This window comes from Camelus ferus, chromosome 13 (genome assembly GCF_009834535.1).
Source record: "Camelus ferus isolate YT-003-E chromosome 13, BCGSAC_Cfer_1.0, whole genome shotgun sequence".
Lineage (NCBI taxonomy): Eukaryota > Metazoa > Chordata > Mammalia > Artiodactyla > Camelidae > Camelus > Camelus ferus.
Window position 1 is genome coordinate 55,725,148 of NC_045708.1, and position 21,291 is coordinate 55,746,438.

The following is a 21,291-nucleotide window of genomic DNA, read 5'->3' on the forward strand; positions in this document are numbered from 1 at the left end:
TCGACGGCAAGAGGTACATCCCTTTTATTTAGTTTAGATAAAGTCTTCCAGCACGGAACACTGTTAGGAAGTAACCATTTGGTGCTATGTAAAAGTGAAGTAAGGCAAGTACTATATATAAGATAAACCAGGAAGATATAGTTTCTAGTTTCCTATAGAATTTACTGCAGTTACCATGCTATAACAAAAGCAGATCATTCTTAGTGTGTTAAATTCATTTATTAATTTAAAGAAAAATATATGATCCGCATCACAAAAACAGATCATTCTAAATCTTCTTTGAAGCTGAATCAATCAAAAAGCATCTATTTGGAAACTATGTACCCAGTATCATATTATATCAAAGATAAGGCGGCTGTCCTCACAGAAGATATGGATCATTGGTAATCAATCATTAACCTAGTCAATGTTCTACTATTTTGGAAACTATTGGAAAACTAACACATTTCTCTGGACATGGTTATCTTGCCCTTCTGAGTCTTGTAGATCTAGATGAGATTAGTGTTGAAAAGTGGGTCTCATTTAGTCCAGAAAATTTCAGAGTCCAATATAATTCTGGGCTAATCAGAGACTAAAGAACCTGTAAAAGGAGAAGTAGGCTTGGAAATCAAGCAGTGTTATTTTGAATTAGCAGGTTTTAGTCAAAGGTACGGAATTAATGATCACACATCAATTAGGTATTTCTGCAATGCACTCCAATGCCAAGTGACCACTAACACTCTATTTCCTACTCTGATGCCTCCCTGATGAGAGGTAGAGGCTTAAAGAATACTGCCAGCTATAAAATAAATCATACCCTAATGCCTATAGTCTCTAAAGATAAATCTTTTTTTTTTTAATATAAGAAACTTACTAAATCAAATGAATGCTAATTAAAGCAAAGACAATGTAAGAAACTTCTAATAGGAAATCCATGAAAGGATCAATCATTTTAAGAGAAGAACCATTTTTCCAGCAGCTCCACTGCTGTGAGTGAGATCCTCATGAGCCTGGGCCACCTTCTCCAGCGGGTACTGGGAACCTATTACAGGTCTCAACCAACCGATTTCCATTCCAGCTTGAAGGGCTGCTGCAAACTGCTGAAATTCCTCCTAAGGGAAAGAAAAAGATGTGTTTTTTTGTTTGTTTGTTTGTTTTGGTAGAGGAAGATATGACTTAATTTTCAGAAGCATTAAAAACTTTCAGAATCTAAGATAGCATTAAGAGTTTCTCACAGATGCATGGCTTTTGTCAAGTTGTTCAGAACTACAGACCAAGTGATTCTCTATAGGGAACCATCAGTGCAATTTGTCTGTGGCAGCCTCAGTTTACAAAATACCTACTGTCCTGGAGTAATTAGTAATAGTATCTCCTGTCTCTTTCACACGTGTCCTGGCTTGGAAAATAAACTATATTTGTCATCCTAGTTATCTTCTAGGGATTAATTATTAAACTACTTAGTGAAATAACTAAGTTTAACATCTGCTTGAACTTTCAGTAGGCAAACCATATCACTGTTTAAGTCTGCAAAATCAGAATCATTTCTTTTCCTACCTTGGTTGATGAAAAGAGAGTAACTCCTTTTATGCTAGATTCCTTTGCCATGGTGTCCCGTGGATTTATTTCAATAGGACCTTTGCTGCCAACAATCTAGTATGAAAAACAACATGTCTATAGTTACAGATTACTGCGAAATAGTGTTAAATTATGGTAAAACTTCAAAGTGGTTAAAAAAATGAAATACTTACTATTACTCGTCCTCCTTGGGACAAAAGATTCAGATCGTTGCTAAGATTTACATTAGCTAACATTTCAATAATCACATCAATTCCTTTTTCACCAACAGATTTCTAAATACAAAAGAACGCAGAGTAGATTAGAAAACAAGTTAAAAAAACCTGTTATCACAGTCCCATAGATTACAGCAATGTGTTTCAAATGACAAAAAATGCTACATTTCTAAGACTAATAATGCAAATTTTAAGATAATTTAATTACAACGTTGTGACACAGTTCCAGGGTTCTAGTCATAACATCTAAAATGATAAAGACTTGTATAAATTGCTATAATGAAACAAAATTTGGTTAGAATTTTCAGGTGCTTAGATTCAATTTGACTATAAAATACTTTTTCCTTAGTTGAAAATTTTCTATCTTCAAAATATATTTTAATAGAGAAAGAAACAACAAATCAAAAATCCTAACCTGCAACGGGGCTCCCATTTTTATTAAAAAATAGAAAACAAAAGAAAAAATTATTGGCTTAGTGTTGTAGGATTGTGTGTGTGTGTGTGTGTGCGCATGTGCGCATGTGTGTGCATTCAGTTTTGTTCTAAGTGGTCTAGAGTCAGCTTGGCACACTACTTTTGTGCTCTCAGATGTCAGTTCCCAACATCTAAAACTGGCTCTTAACTAAGCTATACATACCTACCTCATATACATTTTAACAAAAAAATGAATATTGTGTCAGACATTGTGCTAGGTACTAGGAGTGCCAAAAAGTTACTACTCTGATCACCTGTATAGGTCAGAGAAAATTCCCCCGAGACGATGACCTGGCCCTGAGGGATGAGGGAGGAGTTCTTTAAGGACAGCAGAAGGAAGGTGAGCAAGGGGAAACTAGACAGGAGGCAGTCAGTCTGGACAGAAGAAGCAGAACAGCAAAGATGTAGGGACGGAGAGCAGAAGCTGCAACTGGAAAGCAGCCCAGCAGAGCTGGAGTCCGTATTTGGGCAGGTGGTGGGTGTGGGGGGGTGGGGGTGGGGTTGGAGAGGAAGAGGCAGGAGACAGGAGATGGCAAATTGGTTCAGATTGTGAAAACACACTGAATACCGCGTTAAAAGATATGGACTTTTTGGGGGGCAAGTGCTCAATCACTAATTCTTGTGCCAGGCACTGTTTTCAGGCACTGCAGGTACAGAGATGGAAATTCCGATTCTTGTTGAGCTCTCATTTCATTTATTTCTGAAGTCTTTTTTTTTTTTTTTTTCAAAACAGAGACCCAAATAACTCTTGTGATAGTAGAGAAGACAGAAGGGACACTAGCTCAGCTGTGAAAAATGGTCAAAGCTGGAGAAGGTAAGAACTAAACGAAGTCACAACAGTGACGGGAAAAGAGAGTTGATAAAAGAACTTAGCAAAAGAACTTGTAAGTCTCCCAAGAAACAACATTTTACTTTTATAAAATTATAGAACAATTTTACCTTAATTTTGTCAATGTAATTATCTTCTCTGTGATTAAAGACTTCATGGGCTCCATTCTGCAAAACAACTCTTTGTCCTTCCTCAGTACCGGCCGTGCCCAAAACCTTTAAGCCATAAGCTCTAGCAATCTGGCACGCTGCTAGTCCAACCTGAAAAACACAACAGAGCCCAGCGGTTTTAGATTCTTTGCATCCTTGCAAACAACTTATTACACATATATAATGAGCTTAAGGTTCTTCTAGGTCCTGGCTTATTATTAAGAAATTTAAGAGTCTAAACAAAGAAATAAGAAGAATGACAGCTAACTTTTGTTGAGCATTTATGATACGCCAGGTATCACACTGAATACTTTTCTATGGATTGCTTCATTTCCTCCTCACAATAATATGAAGTAGGTAGTGTTATTGTGTCTGGTCCACAGATGAGGAAACAGAAACTTCTATAGGTGGAAACAGGAGCTGGACCAAGTCGGACTGGAGAGCTTGAGTTGGTAGCCAATGCACTAGATGTTTACTTAGCATCTGCTGTGTGCAGAAGACATGGGGTTTAAAGATGATCCAAATATGCTGACTTATACTCTAACTGTACATATAAAATACTATACAATAAACATAAGGCCTCTACCATTTAAGTGGAAGAGACAGGTCCATACATGGGCAAATTAATTTGTTCATTAATATGATGAACATTTATTGTTTACTACATGCTAGACATGGTTCTTCATGCAAGAAACAGTCTATGGAAGGGGGAAGATAATCAGCACGTGAACAAATCAATGAATAAAGTAAATTCAGAAAATGAAAAGTACTTGAAAAAAAATAAAACAGCCTACGCGGTTATAAAGAGACAGAAAAGGGGCCCAGTTAGTCATCAGGAAGGGCCAGGCCACTCTGAGGAGATGGCACTGGGACAAAGTGAGGGACAAGCGCGTGGAGGTCTGGAGAAGGCTGTGGGCAAAGTGGTCGTGGACCCGGAGAAGCGGGCGTGAGCCTGGGGCGTTCAGTCAGAAAGGCGCCTAGAGGGTGGAGGGTGGGGCGCGTGGCGTGCGTGAGAGAAGATGAGGCCAGAGGGGCGGAGAGGCAGAGGCACACAGGGCCTTGGAGGCTCTGGATCATATTTAAGAGCTAATGCAGAACTACTGGAGGGTTTTAGCAAGAGTGGTGTGATCTGAATTAGGCTTTTAAAAGAACACTCCAATTACATGAGAAGCAAAAAGAAGGTGGGGGAAAATGGGAGCAGGAAAACCAGGCCTTTGTCAGAGACTGAAGGTGGGGGGTGAGGGAAAGGGGAGGGTCTTTGACCAGATTAACAGAGACGAGGAAGATTCCAGGGGATCAAGTCTGTGAGCGCGTCAGGAATTGACTTGAACACGCTGAGCTGCAGGCTGCTCACTTAGCTGAAGCTGCTCAGTCATCAGCTGAATGTGGGTATGGGCTTGAAAGGGCTCAGGAGTGGAAACATGAATTTGCAATTCATCAGTTAGAGATGGTATTTACAGCCACAGGACTGGATGAATTCACTGGATCGCTAGATAAATGTGCTTAGTATAAAGGAGAAATAGAACTATTTTAGGAATATAGATAAAAGCAATTACTTAAGTTGCAATACTAGGAAATATGCGTTTGATCACATGCCAAACGAATAGCACAGATAAGTGTCACATACATTTAGAGCAAGCTTTCTCAAAACCTGGCACTGTTAGGCTGGGTAACACTTCGCTGTGGGGGCTACTCTGCATTGAAGGATGTTTAGCAGCATGCCCAGTTTCCGTCCATGGGACACCAGACCCCTTACTCCAGTTGTGACGGCCAAAAATGTCCCCAGACAACATCAAATGTCCCCAACAGGGAGGAGAGATGATAGAAAGTCACCCCTTGTTGATTACCACTGATTTAAAGGAAAGCAAAATCATTATGGATTGGGTGTGATAGAAATGAATCAGAATGAAAAATGATGACAGAAACTAATTAAAATTGCAACAGAATCACAGACTCCCAGGCTGGAAATAGACCTGAAAGACTGTATGGCGTATGGGAGCGATGAGCCCGAACCCAGTTGGGTTATGGTGAGGATTTGTTTGATTCAACCAAATACATGGAACGCACTGTCTACTAAGTGAGAGAGGCACTCGGTTCCACGGAGTAAAAATACACTGCAGGGTTAGCACAACTGATTTTTGCTACTTTAATTTTCAGTTTAAAAAAAAAGGAGGGCCTCTAATAAAACCACATTTTAACCTAAGAGTTGATGTAAATATATCTCTTCATGCACTGACTACTTTAAGGGGTCACTCAATAGCCATTTAAAAGGCGCTGTTTATTCTATTCTTGTCAACAATTATACTAACACTATTCCTTCAATAGATTATATACCGTTATGTGTCAACTATTTTTCCCCTCTTTATTTCGCTGACACTAAAATTGGGCACTCCCCACCAACATATCTGGATAATAGCTGTGTCCATAAATTCCACACCATTTTAAATACACAACATAATCCCAAAGGAATGTGATTCAAATGAGGGCGGAAAGTACAAACAGAAGCAAGGCAAAACCCAGGACTGTTTCCCTTCGATAGGGCAGAGAGGATCAGAAGCGCTTCACACACCAGGTCGCCAGCCTATCCCCGCCAACCAAGGATTTAACAAACTCAGCCAGCAGAGAATAGTGTGGATTTTGCCTTTTGAAAAAAATTATGGTGAAGCGACCCGGCTTTTTACCAGAGGGTGAAGGGAATAAAAAGAGATTTCCTTTCAACTCCTCTCTCCCCTTCCTACTGAAATCCGTCCCTTTGATACAGAGCAGGAGGTTAGCTCTCTGAAAGCCAAAGCAATTTAAATAAGTGCATGTTTGACAGATCTTTTAGTTATTTAGGGTTAAATTAAATTTAACCCCAAAATAGCCTCTTTTGTGAAGCTAAACAGTAGGAGCTTCTGACAAGGTGTATCTGTCACATTTTCTCAAGCCCCACAAAGATAACCTTGGTATTTCTCAGTAAATACCCTGATCTGTGGCATCCCCTCAGAACTGGTCTGTTGGAGCTACACAGGAAGCTGGCGTGAAAGCTGTTTGGTTTCATATGCATCCATGTAAAGTAACGAACACAGGAGTCTGAATTCTCTGCTTGCATTATCTGGCCACCTGTAGAGGTAAATTCAGTTTTCAGGATGCCTCTCATTATTCCAGGGACAACGTGCCATTAATAGGTTAGTTCTTCTCATCTACTCTCTGGATGCACAGGGCTCTGAAAGGGTTAACCAGCTTCCTCAGGTAAGCCATCCAGCCCTAGGCCCTGTATTTTAAAAAAGCGAACTCTTGTCTCCAAAATTTCTAAAGCCTCTGCGTGCAGGATAGAGGTCATGGGGATTTCTTGTTAAATTCCAACCTCAGAGCTCTAACTTTTCCTCTAAGCTCCTCAGAGGTGGATTGACAGCCAGTTTCTCGAAGAGGTTTTCTGACAGCCCTGCGTTGGGTGATTTCACCGAAGGGCTGATTTTATAAGTTCTGAGTCCCCTCACCACCCCCAATCCCCCATTAGCATTTTAAGCTGTGGGTTGTGGTGTTAAGGACACAGTCATATACTGTGCACTCCACGAACTGTCATCAAAGCGCAGCAGGCGAGCGGCGGAAGGGAGCTAGGAAGGACGAGAACTCACAGTGCGGCTTCACAGTGCTGTCTGAGGCAACGGAGGTAAAGCTTTAATGAGCCTTAGTTTCCTTATCTAAGGGAATATGGAATTTATATGGACCTTAAAGAACTGCTTAAAATTCTAAATAAATATTCTGAGAACATTTGCTACTTGGAGAGAAAAACAAAGCCAGCTTATCTTGGTCCACACCCAACCCAGGTGGAAAACCTAATATATACCCTTTTGATGGGGTAATCTGTTGGATTTATTAACCAAGAAATGCTAATGACGAGGAATCACCTTCAGAAGACAGAATTTAAAGAAGCTTCGCTACAAAAAGAAAAAAAGCATCCTTGACTATATTTATAAATTTGGCTTTTAAAAACAACTTAAAGAAATATAGTATAAAACCCAAAAAGTAAGCTCTTTAAAAAATAAACTTAAAAATAAAATACTTACTCCTCCACTAGCTCCGTGAACCAGAACACTTTCTCCAGCTTTCGCGCAGGCACTGAAAAAGAGAGCATAGGTTCGTCACCTTACTCTAGAGCTAATTAAGCTCGATGTTTGTCATACTCCTTAAGGAAATTCTACCCTCAGTTCAGCTAACACTTCCCCAGAGAGGAATCCCATTCTGCCATACAACCCAAGATATTCTGTAAGCACCACAGGATCAAACAATGGTTCATCAGAGCCATAGAGCGAAGAAAACCTTCAATTCATTTATTCATTCAAAAGTGTTTACTGGGAGTCTGTTAGGAGCCAGGCACCGTGCTGGATGCCAGGACCACACTCTGGTGCCACATTCTAAGAGGACTCGTAGGTACATGAAGTGGAATTGCTTAACCTAGAGGAGCTGGAGTCTCTCATTCATTCACCCAGAAAGTGTCTCAAAACAGGGTTATCACAGCTCAGTCTTCACTCCGTGCTCCAGTCACACCCAGGTAGGTACAGCAGCTCCCCTTTCCTTCCCCATGCCTTTGAGCATCTGGCTGCACAGCCTCGAAGCCTCATTTCGGAAAGCAGTGCTGAGTTAGCGATGGTAAGAGAGTGAGAAATACAGTAAATCCTGTCACCCAGGTTCCCCTGTCACCCCTGAAATGTCCAGAGCCTCTGGTAAATGACGTATCCTTTTTACCTCTGGTTCACACGACGACTTTTCTATTACACTGAAAACAAGGAACGTGCAGCCAGCAGAGAGGGGACGCTGCGTCGTTCCAGATGGACCAGTGCTGGTGGCACAAGCCGGCAGAGGCTGTGTGGTCCAGGTGTGACTCTCAGGGAGGATCCTCACTGACTAGGACGGGCAGGGGTGGCCACCCTGGATGGACATTACGCTCAGTGTGGGAGTGAGAACACAGTCACCTGGGGTCCCGCGCAAGGCCGGGTGCCAACAGCTGACAACCGCCCATTGTTTGAGTGAGGAAACGAAGTTTCTCCAACACACTTGCATGGAGGCGGGGGTAGATGGCAATGAGTTAAACAGGATTTGGAACGATCAGCTGTGATAGCTATTACCAAAACACTGACATTTAAAGAAGTAAAATACAAATGTAAGGAACAGGACCACTAATGGTAGCCTATGGAATAGAATATACCTCCTAATGATTTTTTTTTTCAAATCTAAAATGACCCTTCAAACACTAAGCACATTCTCCTGCAGTGGGTGGAGAAGAAGCTGACTAACCCTCTCCCCAGTTGCCTCGGCTATGATGCCTCTATCCTTGGGTAGAGTCACTATGATGGCTAATTTTATGTGTGAGCTTGGCTGAGCCATGGTGCCAGATATGGGTCAAGCTTTCTTGATGAAGGTGCTTTCTGGATAAGATGGACATTTATGCCAGCAGACTTTGAGAAAAGTGGATAATCTTCCATAATGTGGATGGGCCTCGCCCAATCAGTTGAAGGCCTTAATAGAACAAAGATGGACTCCTGGAGCAAGAAGGGATTCTGCCAGTAGACTGACCCCAACTCCTCTTGGGCTCTCCATCCTGCCGGTCTATCCCCTCAGATTTTACACTCACTGAGTCTCCACAAATCAGTCCATCAATGCACATCTTCTGCTGGTTCTGTTTCTCCAGAGAACTGTGACTGTCACCTCCCCCTGGGACTCAGGGCAGCCGTCGGGCATCTGGCCCGGCCTCCTGTGCTGCTGGAGTACCCTCTCCTGTCACCCAAGACTGGGACCCAGCCCGTAGGCTTTCTCTTCCACCCCAAACCAGCCCCAGTCTGGAGATTTCCACATGCACAGACGACAACCTCGTAGCACAATTCCTGGATTCTCCCCCACTTTTACTGCTCTCTCCCCGGGCTCCACCTGGTAACCACCCCAACCATTCCACTGTCAGACACTGGTAACTAGTATTATGACAGTAATCTCCTGTCCTGACTCTAAGCCCATTTTCCTCAAAACCTTCCTTCCACGTCCCAGAGGTCACTGTCTCCCGATGGCTCTGTTTCTGCCCTCTCACCCTCCTGGCCCCACGCCCTTCCCAGCCAGCCCATGCCCCACGGCACACTGCCCCTACTTCTCTCCCTCCCTGTCTCCAGCACTCTCATTTCCTTTGCACTATTTCATTTTGCCAGTAATATTCCAGCCCTGGATCAATATGAAAGTCTAACTTCCTTGATAATTTATCCAAATGGCTGAGTGCTATAGAAAAAAATCACACGACCATGCATTTTGTTGCCACTCCCATTCCGACTCTCAGGAGATCTCTTTGCCTCCTATTTAACTATGAAAAGTGAGGCAATCACATCTGAGTTCCCTCGACCCCACACCTCCCAACCCACAAACTTTCCATAATTATACCGTCTTCACCTCTTCCAGGTTTAACAGATGAGCTCTCCTTTCGTTGTCTGAAGCCAGTCTTTCTACGTAGGTCCTGAGCCCTCTGCCTCTTGCCTTTGCAGGATCCTGTTCCGTCCGCCACTCCGCCCTTGCTTCCAAACCTTCTATCCCCCCCTCTCTGCTAGATCCTCTCTCAGCTACAAAAATGTCCAAGTCCTGTCCATCCTTAAAAAACACCCTTTTGTTCCCACACTCTCCTCAAGTACTCTTCCACCCACTCCTTCCCATCTCCCCCACTGTTTAAGGGTTGTCTCCATTCAAGAATCAATTTCCAGAGGAAGGATATAGCACATGCTTAGCATGCACAAGGGCCTGGGTTCAATCCCCAAGTACCTCCATCAAAAAATAAATAAGTAAACCGAATTACCGCCCCCTCTAAAAGAACACATTTCCTTTTCCTTCCTCAATCCACTCCCTCAAGTTCACCACTCTACTGAAAATGATCTGACAAAAGCCACCAATGACCTCCAAATTGCAAAGCCCAACTGCTATTTTTTTTTTTCCCAAACAGACCTCACTGATGCAAGTGACAGCTAGCTTTCCTCCTCAGTAGCAACATCATCACGACCCCCGGCCACTGTCCATAGTGACTGAGCACTTCCCTGTGCCAGGCTCAGACAAGAGCTTTACGTACATGACCTCAGTAATTCCCACCACATCCCTATGAGGTACGTGCTGTTCTGATCCATGGTTTTCAGATCAGTAAACTACAGCTGAGATAGGAAAGTAACTTGAGCAGTAGCTGGGGAAGATGGTACTCCAACCCGGGTCTCCTGTCTTCAATGCCCATGAGCTTAACAGATGTTCAACAGACACCACGACCGCTAGACTCTCCTGGCCTTGGGATCCACTTGGGATCTCCAACCTTCAAGCACCAGACTCTCATCCAACAGGGAGCTGGATGTCTTAGATTCACTACCATGTCTTAGATTCACGTCCAAAACTGCACTCAGTTTCCCTGTGAAACTTCTTCCTCCTTCTCTTTGTCAAGGTAAACATCACCCACGTTACTGTAAGTATTCTTAAAGCTCTTCCTCTTCCTCATTCTCCACATGCAAACAATCACCAAGTAGTTCTGGTTTTGCTCCCTAAATATTTGCCCTTTCCACTCTACCTCTTCTCCCATGACCCCTACTCTGGCCCTTAAGTCTCTGGCCTAGAGGGTACTTCTGTAGGACCCTCCCATCTCCTTCCCCATTCCTGTCATCAAATCCACCCTCCACAAGGCAGGCAGGTGGCCTTAAGAAAACACAAATATGACACTATCACTCTCCTGCATTAAGCATTTCATGACCCCCAATCCCTTACAGAACAACGTGTGAGCTCTATAGTCCAGCGTGTTACAACCTGCAGCCCACCTACTTGATAATGACAGCTAACACTTCTTGAGAGATTACTATTTTCCAACCTTATTCTTCACTCTTTGCCTTGAAATCTTCTATCCAACAAAACCAAACTGCCAGAGCTCTCCTCAGGTATCACACTCCCCCCCCACCGACACCAGCAATTCCCATGGTCTAGGATGCCCTCCTCAGTCCCAGCTGACTCCCCAAGATAACCCCCTCTGACCCTTTGCAGATACCTAGAGAATTCAACGAAAGTACAGATACCAGCCATGGAATCTGACCAGCGCGTCTAGGGTAGGGCCATGTGCTGTACTTTCACGTTGCAGCAATTAGCTTCTACTGCCGAATAACAAGATTTTTGAACCACGGCTTTAAAATAATGCAAGTCTTACATCGTGTAAGGAAGCTCTACCTCATCCCCACAGCCACATCCCTTGCGACCCCATAAACCCCTATGCACATCTCTTCCACTGTCCTGCCCACATCATACATCAATATTACTACCCTTGCTAGACTGTGAGCACTTTGAAGGTGAAGACAGTGTTCTGCTCTTCTTTGTATCTTCAGTGATTAGAACAATCTCCCAAATTAGAACCGTTTCTACTCCATAATGCTTAACGGTAACTGAATGGTAACCAAAAATGACTGACAGATGGGTGGACAGGTAGCACGAAGGATAATAAATTATATATTATCCTCCTCCAACTGACACTGCCCTCCTCTGGCGCTGGTTATAAAGCTGACCGAGTGTGCATTACCTGTGGAGCAGAGCGCGATAGGCCGTGAAGTACGGGACGCCGATGGCAGCTCCTTGCTGGAAGTCCAGCTTCTCCGGCAGCTTGTAAACGGTGTGATCGGCGGCCAGCGCGTACTCGGCATAGCCGCCCGAGACCGTGCTGGTGGTGAAGACTCTGTCACCTTTCTGGGGAGAGCAGTAAGGCAGTAAATGCTTCAGGGATTAGAAATGATGTCCACATGGGCACCATTCTTTATAGTGCAACCTTTAGAACAAGAAATAAGTATTTATGTATGGTTTTCTGCATCGTAAGGTCTCATAAAAATTATTTCAAAATACTGAACATTTTTAAGTGTTTTATTAATGGGAACTAGTAAGAAGAAAAATCAAGGGAAGGGGGGAAAACAAGAAAAGAGAGAACCTGCCGGACGGCATACCGACAACAGAGCCTCACCTCCCCCGAGGGCTTGCTGGGCAGGTGCGGCAGTAATGCCTCCTATCACCTGATTTATCTTCACAACAGCCTCTGAGGTTGGAACTTCTATTATCTCCCTTAGATAATCCCACAATACAGATGAGGCACATGCAAGTTCAGTAATTGGCTCAGATCAAGCAGTTAGTAAATGGCAGTTAATATAGAACATTTTTCTTTTTTTTTTTTTTTTTGGTCGAAAGTACTAGGGAAAAGAAATATAATGTAAGGTTTCTTCCACACACCAAACACCTGTTCTAAATCCTTTTCACAGATTTCTTCCTGCATTTCTCTCACTTTTCATGCATACACCAAAAAGCAGGCCATTCTGCCCAAATCCTGACAGCAAAGATCAGCCAGGACAGGCATCTTCGCTCATCCCCGCACCAGCAACACAACAAACTCTAGTAAACGCCTGCTGGGTCCTTGCTATTGAAAAGCAGATGTGCAGCTGAGGGAGGGAAGTCACCACACCAGCACCACAGGCCTGCGCGATGTGCCTGCGCGCTAGGGAAGTTAGGCCGCCCAGTACAGACACGTCCTCCAACTCCTCCTTCTTGAAAAAAGAAAAGTGAATATTCCTTGGACTAAGCAAAACATTAAGACAGCAACTCTCCATATACTTAAATTTGTCCTACAATAAAACACGATGTGGTGGGCTAAAGATAAGAAAGATTCATAAGGCATCTTGGAGTCAAAGACAACCATCCCTGTTTAACGGCGTTGCCTGCAAGTCGTCAAACGTGACTGTGTTAAGATTAATCCTGTTTTTACAGCTTAAAAACACGTTGCAGTGATTTCAATATAACTCAAAAGTGTTCTAAGACTCCTCTGTGGAAAGCAGTACTTTGAGTTCCGTGGTGGATATTTATAGCAAGACACTCTCCCTAATCTCAAGCTTCTTAAACTCCAGGAGAGAGAAGAGAAGGATGGGAATAATTACAAAGCAAGGCAAAGATGAGGAAGCATCAAAGATAGGTAGAAGGAAAGGAAAGGAATTGTTTCTAAGCTGAAGGCATCAAGAATAGCCTCACTGAGACGCTAGCATCTGAGGCAGGCCTTGCAGGACGGGACAAGATTCTGAAAACTAAAGCTGGGAAGAGTCCTTATGGGCGAAGGAACGAAAGTGAGAAAAGGAACAGTGGCAGGAAGAAGTGCTGAGAGATCACCGGCGTTCACTCCCGATGAGTAAGTGGCCTGATGCGTGGACTGTAATAGTTTCAAGAGATAAAATGAAAAGAAATTAAAGCTGGAGGATAAAATCCCTTGAATCCATATTTATAAGTTTCAGTTTAATTCTGCCAAGAAGAACCAATACGAACAAAGACACAGCTATGAAGGAGCATAGGATGTGCAAGGGAAGAACCAACAGTTATTACTAAAGAATAAGCCACAAGTTGAGAGGGGATGGGAGATAAGGATGGAGAGAGAGGTGGGAGAGAGCGCGCAAAACCGTCTTCCTTCACAACAGGAGCCGTCTCAACAACACCCAGAAATCTACAAGGAATTAACGCAAGAACTAAAAGAGAGGTGTGAAACAATCAGAATTACACTTGAGAAAATCACTGCTTATAGAGCAAGAACAGACTCGAGGGGGAAGGAGGGCGGGTGGAAAGGTGAGTGTCTATCGCCGAAATCCAGGGGAGAGGCTGTGGAAGAGAACCTGTACTCAGCTACAGGCAGTGAGGAGGGAAGGGGGCAGGACGCAGTCCTGGAAAGGGAGAGGTGGGCAAGGGAGAGCGACGAGATGAGCCTCAAACCCCAGATATCACCGAGGCAGTCACAGGAGACAGCAGCAGATCTGAGGTGAGAAAAGAGAGGCTCAGTTTTGGTCACGGGGAGTCAGAGGTCCCTGGAGACAGACTGCGTGGGTCCCGTGCTCTCCAGCGCAGCTCTGTGTGATGAGGCTGGCGCTCCACATCTGCACTGTCCAGTGGGGCAGCCACCAGACACATGGGTCTGTTAAGCACCTGAGGTGTTGCTAGCATGACTGAGGAACTGAGTTTTTAATTTCAATTGAATTTGAATTTTAAATAGCCACGCGCGGCTAGTGGCTACTGTATTGGGCAGCACAGGTCCAGAGCTTAGAAGAGTCTAAATCTCTAGTGATACTTAGTATCATGGTGACAATGGAAACCACGGGGACGAGACCATCACGAAGAAGGTGTAGAATATAAAACGCAGAGTCTAATTAGGCACGGTGTACACAGCAACACCAAGATGTGAGGCGCATCCAGAGAAAAAAAAGAAAGGGTGCCCAGAGAGGAAGGAGGCGAGAGAATGGGGGAAAATGAGGTCACAGAAGCTGAAGGAAAAGTTTTTTTTAAAGAAAAAGTAAGTGGCTGAGTGTCAGGTGTCACAGAGGAGTCAAGAGAGATAATGACATAAAAGGGCCCCTTGACTCCAGCAATACAGAGGCCATTAGCGACATTAACAAGCCTCGTTTCCACGGAGCGCAGGGGGCAGAAGCCAGATTGCCGCGGGGCGCAGGAGAGGAAAGCCGCAGGAATTCGCCCGTCTTCCTGGGCAGGGGCCACGTTCATCTTCTCCGTCTCAGTCCAATTTTGGTAAATGTGCTGCCAAAGTTGAGCAGGTCAAGGAACGACGAGGAAAGATGCCAGAATGTGAATATACGATCTCCGTTGTTTATGTCGTTTGGCACATAAATAACACAAGCCCGGATCATAACGTTTTCATTGACTCAGTCACCTTGGTCTGAGTCACAGCTCTAAAAATGTATAGTTGATCTCGCATTTTTTCATCTTTTACTTATTATTCAAAAGAATTAGCCTTCCCTTTATTCCGTGAAGCTAAATTTATATAAAAATAAAAACGTATGTTGGCTGTGCACTAGCAGGTTAGGAAATAGTACAATTTCCTTGCTTGTTCTTTTTTCCTTCCACATTTCTGTGAAATCAAAGGATCACAGTTCAATTCTAAGCAGATGTGAAGATGCAGAAATTACCCAGGACTGACTCCCAACAATGCAAACAAGCAAGGCCTCTGGATAAAAGGTAATTTCTTTTTTGACTAGAGGAGCCCCCCAGTGGCAGAAATTGTGTAATGGGCCTTTTAAAGACAAATACAGACATATTTTAAAGCTATGCTAAAATGTTTAACAAAATATATACTAAGCCAAAAGAGACAAAATGAAAAATGTAATACCTTGAAAGCAGATACACGCTCTCCAACAGCTTCTATCAGCCCAGCCACATCTAAACCAGGAGTATAGGGGAGGCGCGGCTTCCTACTGTAGGTACCAGAGCGAATATATGTGTCCACTGGGTTCACACCACAGGCTTGCACTTTGATTAGAACCTGCAACGACAGTGTACTTGAGTTCACACAGAGCATTTAGACACTCACTTAGCACTATGCTAGGCCTGCAGTGATCCTGGGACCTGTAAAACCGGAGAGGAAAATCTTGCCTTCAATGAGCTCACATTCCAGTGTTAACAAACCAACATATATAAGTAAGACAGAATGGCTTATGTGCTATATTAAAAACATTTGGGGAAAACAGTGGTGGCAACGTGTCTGAGGGGGTGGGTAGCAGAGACCTCTATGTGCTCCTCAGACCTGTCTCCTTCTCCTCCTGGGTATGGAGGAAGACCACACCCTCGTTGTTGCTCCTTTACGGTTATGAGCAGCTGGATGACTGCGTTCCAGCCGGTGGAACATGAACAGAAGGGAAGCGGGCTGCCTTCACGCCTGGCCCAGAGACCTTCCCAGGCAACGCACATGGTGTTCCCACCCTTTTACAGAGACCCCAGAAGCAAGGAGCTGAAGGCAACAGACACATGACGGAAGACACCTGGGTCCCTAAATCTGCTGGAGTAGCCACCGACATTTTAGGCTTTTGGAATTCAGAGAATGAGAAATGATTTTCTACGGTTGAACTACTGAGATTTTGAGGCTCCATCTACTATGGAAGTTAATTTGACCTCAATTAATACAGAAACTCTACATTCAAATTCTCTCATGTATGAGAAAGCATGTCTACAGAAGAAAATAGTTTTCCCACCATGTACAAAATAAAGATCATGAAAGTTTGTGATAGAATAACTTGTTCAAAACTACTGTGACTCCATTCAGGAAAATCCGATTACTACACTGCATAGGTGATTCTCTACTGCAAAAATTTTCTTATAAGCAGTTATTCCTTTTCATACATTCACTTCACTAATTAGGAAGATGTCATTTTTGTCAGCGCTTACAGATGAAAACAGTGTAAACGCTGTCCTAATTCAACGTCTTTATAAATCAGTGTGAGTCCTGCTTCCTTTGAACACTAACTTGATGTGCTAGAGACTCAGACTCAGTGTAATTACTGCCTGTTTTTAAGTAATGATTTCCACCTGATGTTCTTCTGGAATCGGTACAGCAACATCCGACTGGAGTTTCAGCACTTCTGGTCCACCAAATTCAGAAACTCGAATCGCTCTCATCAACCTCTGTCCAGTTGCCATAGTGATCTAGATACTAAGAAAAAAAAAGTTAATGTATTGTCATGTTGTATCTAGGCTATCAGGATGTTTTTTACCCTGGAGGGGAAGATCAAACAATTTCTCAAACAACAATTTAAATCATGAGCTTACCACTGATCTCATTTCATGTTTAAGGACCTTTCATCTTACAAATCCTTCAGCTACAAAGCAAAATACTTCATTTTACTTCCTGTAGGGATTCAGTGCCTTCAACAAGGGAATCAAATATACAAACAAAAACATCTGGATAGACATAGCATGATACAATATCTTACATTTCCTTTTGTATAAGCTTGGGCTGCAACATCTTGGCAATTTTAGGAGCTACATGTTATCTAATGTTAAGAAATGTAAGTTTTCTTAGATAAATAGATCTTCTTTTGTTAGATTATGTAATATTTCAAATAGAGAGAGAATAAAGAATATAATAAATATTTACCTGCCACCCAGCTTTAACAAATCTTCAAACACTGTAAAAACCTAAAACACAGATGTAACTGAAGCCTCCTGCACCCGTCCCCAAACCTAGTTCTGTCCCCAAACCCACTTCTGTCCCACGCTTTTAAGAGCTGACTGTTCTATACACTCAGTGCTCATCCCTCTCAGGCACGATGTAATGCCACTGCCCACATGCGTCTGCATTAGCAAACAATGTGTGCTATTGTTCTGCAGGTTTTCAGGCTTTATCTAGATCAGGTCACATTGTGCTGAATCCTGCAACTTCCTTTTTCCTCTCCGCATTAGGTTTTAGAGATTTATCATTGTTGAAACACTTGGCTCTATGAAGCTCATGCATTTTAACAAAGGAAGAAAAGCATTAGAGACTAAAAACACTGCTTTGAATAATCTGTAAATCACAAGGGGAATTTACAGTTCAGCTTTCTCTCCTACCATGGCTAATAGTACAATGAAAAGAAAACTTTGAGTTAAAATAAACTCTAAGAAAAGGTAAAGAACATTTAAATATAGAATCAGATAACTTTAGAAATCTTCTGTAATGTAACGAAAGGGTTCTGAGTGATATCCATAACTTTATTTGGGCACTATCCCAATTTCTTGAAATTAAGCAAAGCAAACATTGCTGGACTTTGCCACCACCAAGAACATCTTTGCTAACTTCTGGAATAATCATATTCACCAGCCACGAGCAGCTGAAATATCAAAAAGAATTGCAGAAACTAGGACTTGAGATGAAAGAATTCAGACTTTTATTGTATTGAAGCTCAACACTGGACTCCCCAGAACGGAGCACAGGCTAACTATAAAATGGCCTTCCATGTGTGTGGGGGGATCAAAGCACTTTGATGGTGTTATTAATGGGAAGTTCGTGATAGAGTTCATCAAAAATTGTGTCATTTAAAAAATTTTATTTAAAATACTTAATATGCACCTAGCACAGAGAAGAAAGTAAACTCTCCACTGCTAAAAGGTTGTTTAGCAATGATATAACCTGAAGGGCAGCTCTCTTACTAGGAAAGTGGGCAGAAGCAGGCAGAAAGCACACTGCACAGCAGAGCAGCTGAGCAATCCCCAGGGTGAGAAGCCCCAGGACCAGGAAAAGAGCAGCTCCCATCACGCCTACCTGCCCAGCGGTCTCACTACTGCGTTTCTATTTGGGTCTCGGCTCAAGCTGAGTATTGCTTAGACAAGAAAGTGAAAATACAAAGAAAATAAAACAGAAATAGAAAAGGTTGCCTAGGTCAGAGTTTTCCATTCTGAAAATAAGAACACCAGTTTTTCTTTCTTTTTTTGTCTTTAGCATGGTGTTGTGGAAAGAGTGTGGGTTTTGGAATCTGACAGCTCTCAGCATGAATCCCAGATCTATCACTTACTAGCCGCCTTGGGCAAGGCAGTCAACTTTTTTGAGCCTCTTCATCTGAAAACTGAGTTCCCACTCAGGGTTACTGTGCCAGAGACAGGGCAAGTATCAGACACGGCACCTGGCAAATGTCTACTCCTATATATAGTGATCTCACAACTCCTCTCCCATCTCCTTTCTCCTTTCCAATTTCTTACTCATTAAAATATTCTTGGTTCTGTAATTCTATAATCATCTTTGATTTAATTTAACACATTTGTAGGACTCTGATTATGAAACCAAGTCCTTAGCCTCAAAGAGTTCACTGTCCAGAGAATCATTTAAACAAAACACTAATACCAAACACTGGTTGTTATTCATTCAACATGTATTTTTGGAACATTAACTCTGAGGTCACTGTGCAGAACTAGAGGGCATAGAGGGCCAGGGGAGCCAGCCCAGCCCCTCCCCAGCTCCTGCTCACTCTGTGCGCCCACCTCCCCTACAGGCACCAGGTAAGAGGAGGAGCTCTTTGCCCATTTTCAATATCTAACTACTTACTACCTATTTATTTCTTTCAAGCTCTTGCATCTATCTTTTCACCACAAGACATTACTATTATCCTCAAAAAACTGTAGCAATAATAAAGGCAAAATTACCTTGAAATAGGAGCTGTCAAAAATATCTAGCACATACATTTTTTCCATTGCATTTTGACATTTGCTAAATTGGGAGAAAAGAACATAGGAAGGAGGAGACTCATCCTTAATCCTGGCTTTAGGAGAACCCGCTGCCCTGCCCAGTACCACACCTCGTCCTACTGAGCCTCTAAGGAAATGGAGCATGCCCTTCACAGCTCTCTTCTATTTTGCTTCTGGGGCTCTTATTTCCAACCAAGCCTTTGCCACTATGACTGATCAGGCTCCAATCTGCACTCATTTCCTTGAACCCCAACTACCCACAGGACCATCATCCGCTTCATATTACAGGTGCAATATTTAAAAAAATAATAAAAAGAATAAATTAACACAACACACAAACAATAATTATGATCATTGCTGAACCCCTGAACTACCCGATTTCCTCTAAAAAGTGTATCTTTCACATCCACTGTCATAATTTTCACAATAGGTAAAGAAGCTACAGTTATTAAAACCACTGTTTAATTGTATGCAGAAGTGGAAGTAAAATCACCATCCATTTTATGGATGAGGAAACATTCAAGGGGTTAAGACACTCCCCAGGGTCACACTGAAGCAGAGTTGGAACCCAAGTCTGACACCTTAAATGTTGTTAGGTATTTTTTTCCTTTACTGTACAATCCCTTTCATCTCATCCTTTGAAATGTTGGCATAGAGGACCTCTAATTTCTTAGAGATAGAATTTATAATGATGATAGTGAGACAGACTGAGCTAGAAATATGAAATTCAACACATCTGTAGGTAGCATTACATATTTTATGATTTAGGTAACTGCTTTGAGTTTGAAATGTTTCAAATGTCCGTAAGTTACGGGATCTACCAGAGAAACACAGGATGCAAATTCTATTAGGAAAACTAATAATCTCCTTATCTGTAAAATGGGGCCACTACTCCCCAGCATAGAATCCTTGTGAAGATGAGTTGCAGCAGCACATGGCGAGGGCTTCAGAGCACGCCGGCACTGGCAGGCTGTAAGCTCTGTTATTCAGAGTACAGCATTTGCAGTCAGCAGCAGGCTTGGCACACTGCTTGTGTTTTTTAATTAAGCTGTACTTCAAATAGGTTTTTCTATTTATCAAATATAACCTTTAAAGAATTGTTTGGAGGACCTAGCTTTAATGTTTGGTTTTACTTTTTACCTATGAAAGGTTGCCAACCATACTTTGCAAATGAAGGAAATACAGAATTTAAAATTCTTCTTCAAACAGTGATCTTTTCCAAGATACATCTGAAATCACTTGGTTTAAATGAAAATCAAAAGGGATAGGGGAAATGTTGGAAATATATTTTAACATAGAATGAACAGATCAATTCACATGCAAAGGCACATTATGAGAGAAAAGAAGACATTCTTTAGTAGGAAATTCTTAAACAATTCTTAAATAAGAATTTCTGGCAAGAAAAAAATACTTGGAAAGAGAATCAATCATTATAAAATGTGTTGCTGTTGATCAAGAATGGCTCGTGTAAGTATATTATTTATTACTTTAACCCAGAAAAAAAAATTTTAAATTTAAAGTGGCCAAAGAAAAGTCTCTTCCTGGTTGTGTTACCTTGTCAGGTTCCTTCAATGGCCTGGATCTTAGTACTCACTTTAAACAAAACAATTATTTATTTTATTTTATTTATTTTTGAAGGGGGTAGGTACTTAGGTTTATTTATTTACCTGTTTTTTAAATGGAGGTACTGGGTTTTGAACCCAGGACCTCGTGCATGCTAAGCATGTAGCTCTATCACTGAGCTATACCCTCCCCTCTTAGCACCCACTTCTGATAAGAAGGGGGCGGAGGAAGAGTTGAATAGTTATTCTAAAGCCCTCCAGGTTCCCTGATGAAAAGTTTCGGATGAAACTGGTCACGCGGCTCTCCAGTGTCGGGTGACCAGGGCTCGGTGGGATTTACTTCTGCTGACCAGACACTCATGCAGCGATCCAGTGGCTTCCGTGGGGATCACAACAGTCCGAACTTTAGCCTTTAAATGGTTCAATCATTAACACCTTCCTTGCTCACGGAGATTAAGTCTCCTTTAGGATCTGTGTAAATATCCAACGATGTGTCAACAGGGTGTTTTGTCTTTTCTTTTGAAGAT

At 42.5% G+C, this 21,291-nt stretch overlaps 1 protein-coding gene across 2 annotated transcripts in view; it reads right to left on the reverse strand.

Moving 5' to 3' along the window:
* CRYZ (crystallin zeta) overlaps positions 1–21,291 on the reverse strand; it is a 21,969-nt gene continuing 678 nt past the window's right edge. The window contains exons 1-9 of one of the 2 annotated variants that reach the window (XM_032494581.1): positions 17,143–17,179; positions 16,575–16,698; positions 15,382–15,534; positions 11,767–11,930; positions 7,271–7,322; positions 3,183–3,332; positions 1,728–1,829; positions 1,534–1,629; positions 1–1,091 (exon numbers count right to left, since the gene is read on the reverse strand). In XM_032494581.1, coding sequence (XP_032350472.1) covers positions 927–1,091; positions 1,534–1,629; positions 1,728–1,829; positions 3,183–3,332; positions 7,271–7,322; positions 11,767–11,930; positions 15,382–15,534; positions 16,575–16,685 — 993 coding nt within the window. In that variant the 5' untranslated portion in view covers positions 16,686–16,698; positions 17,143–17,179 and the 3' untranslated portion in view covers positions 1–926. Of the gene's footprint in view, positions 1,092–1,533; positions 1,630–1,727; positions 1,830–3,182; positions 3,333–7,270; positions 7,323–11,766; positions 11,931–15,381; positions 15,535–16,574; positions 16,699–17,142; positions 17,180–21,291 lie in introns of those variants that run through there. The other variant, XM_006178313.3, reaches the window with a different exon arrangement.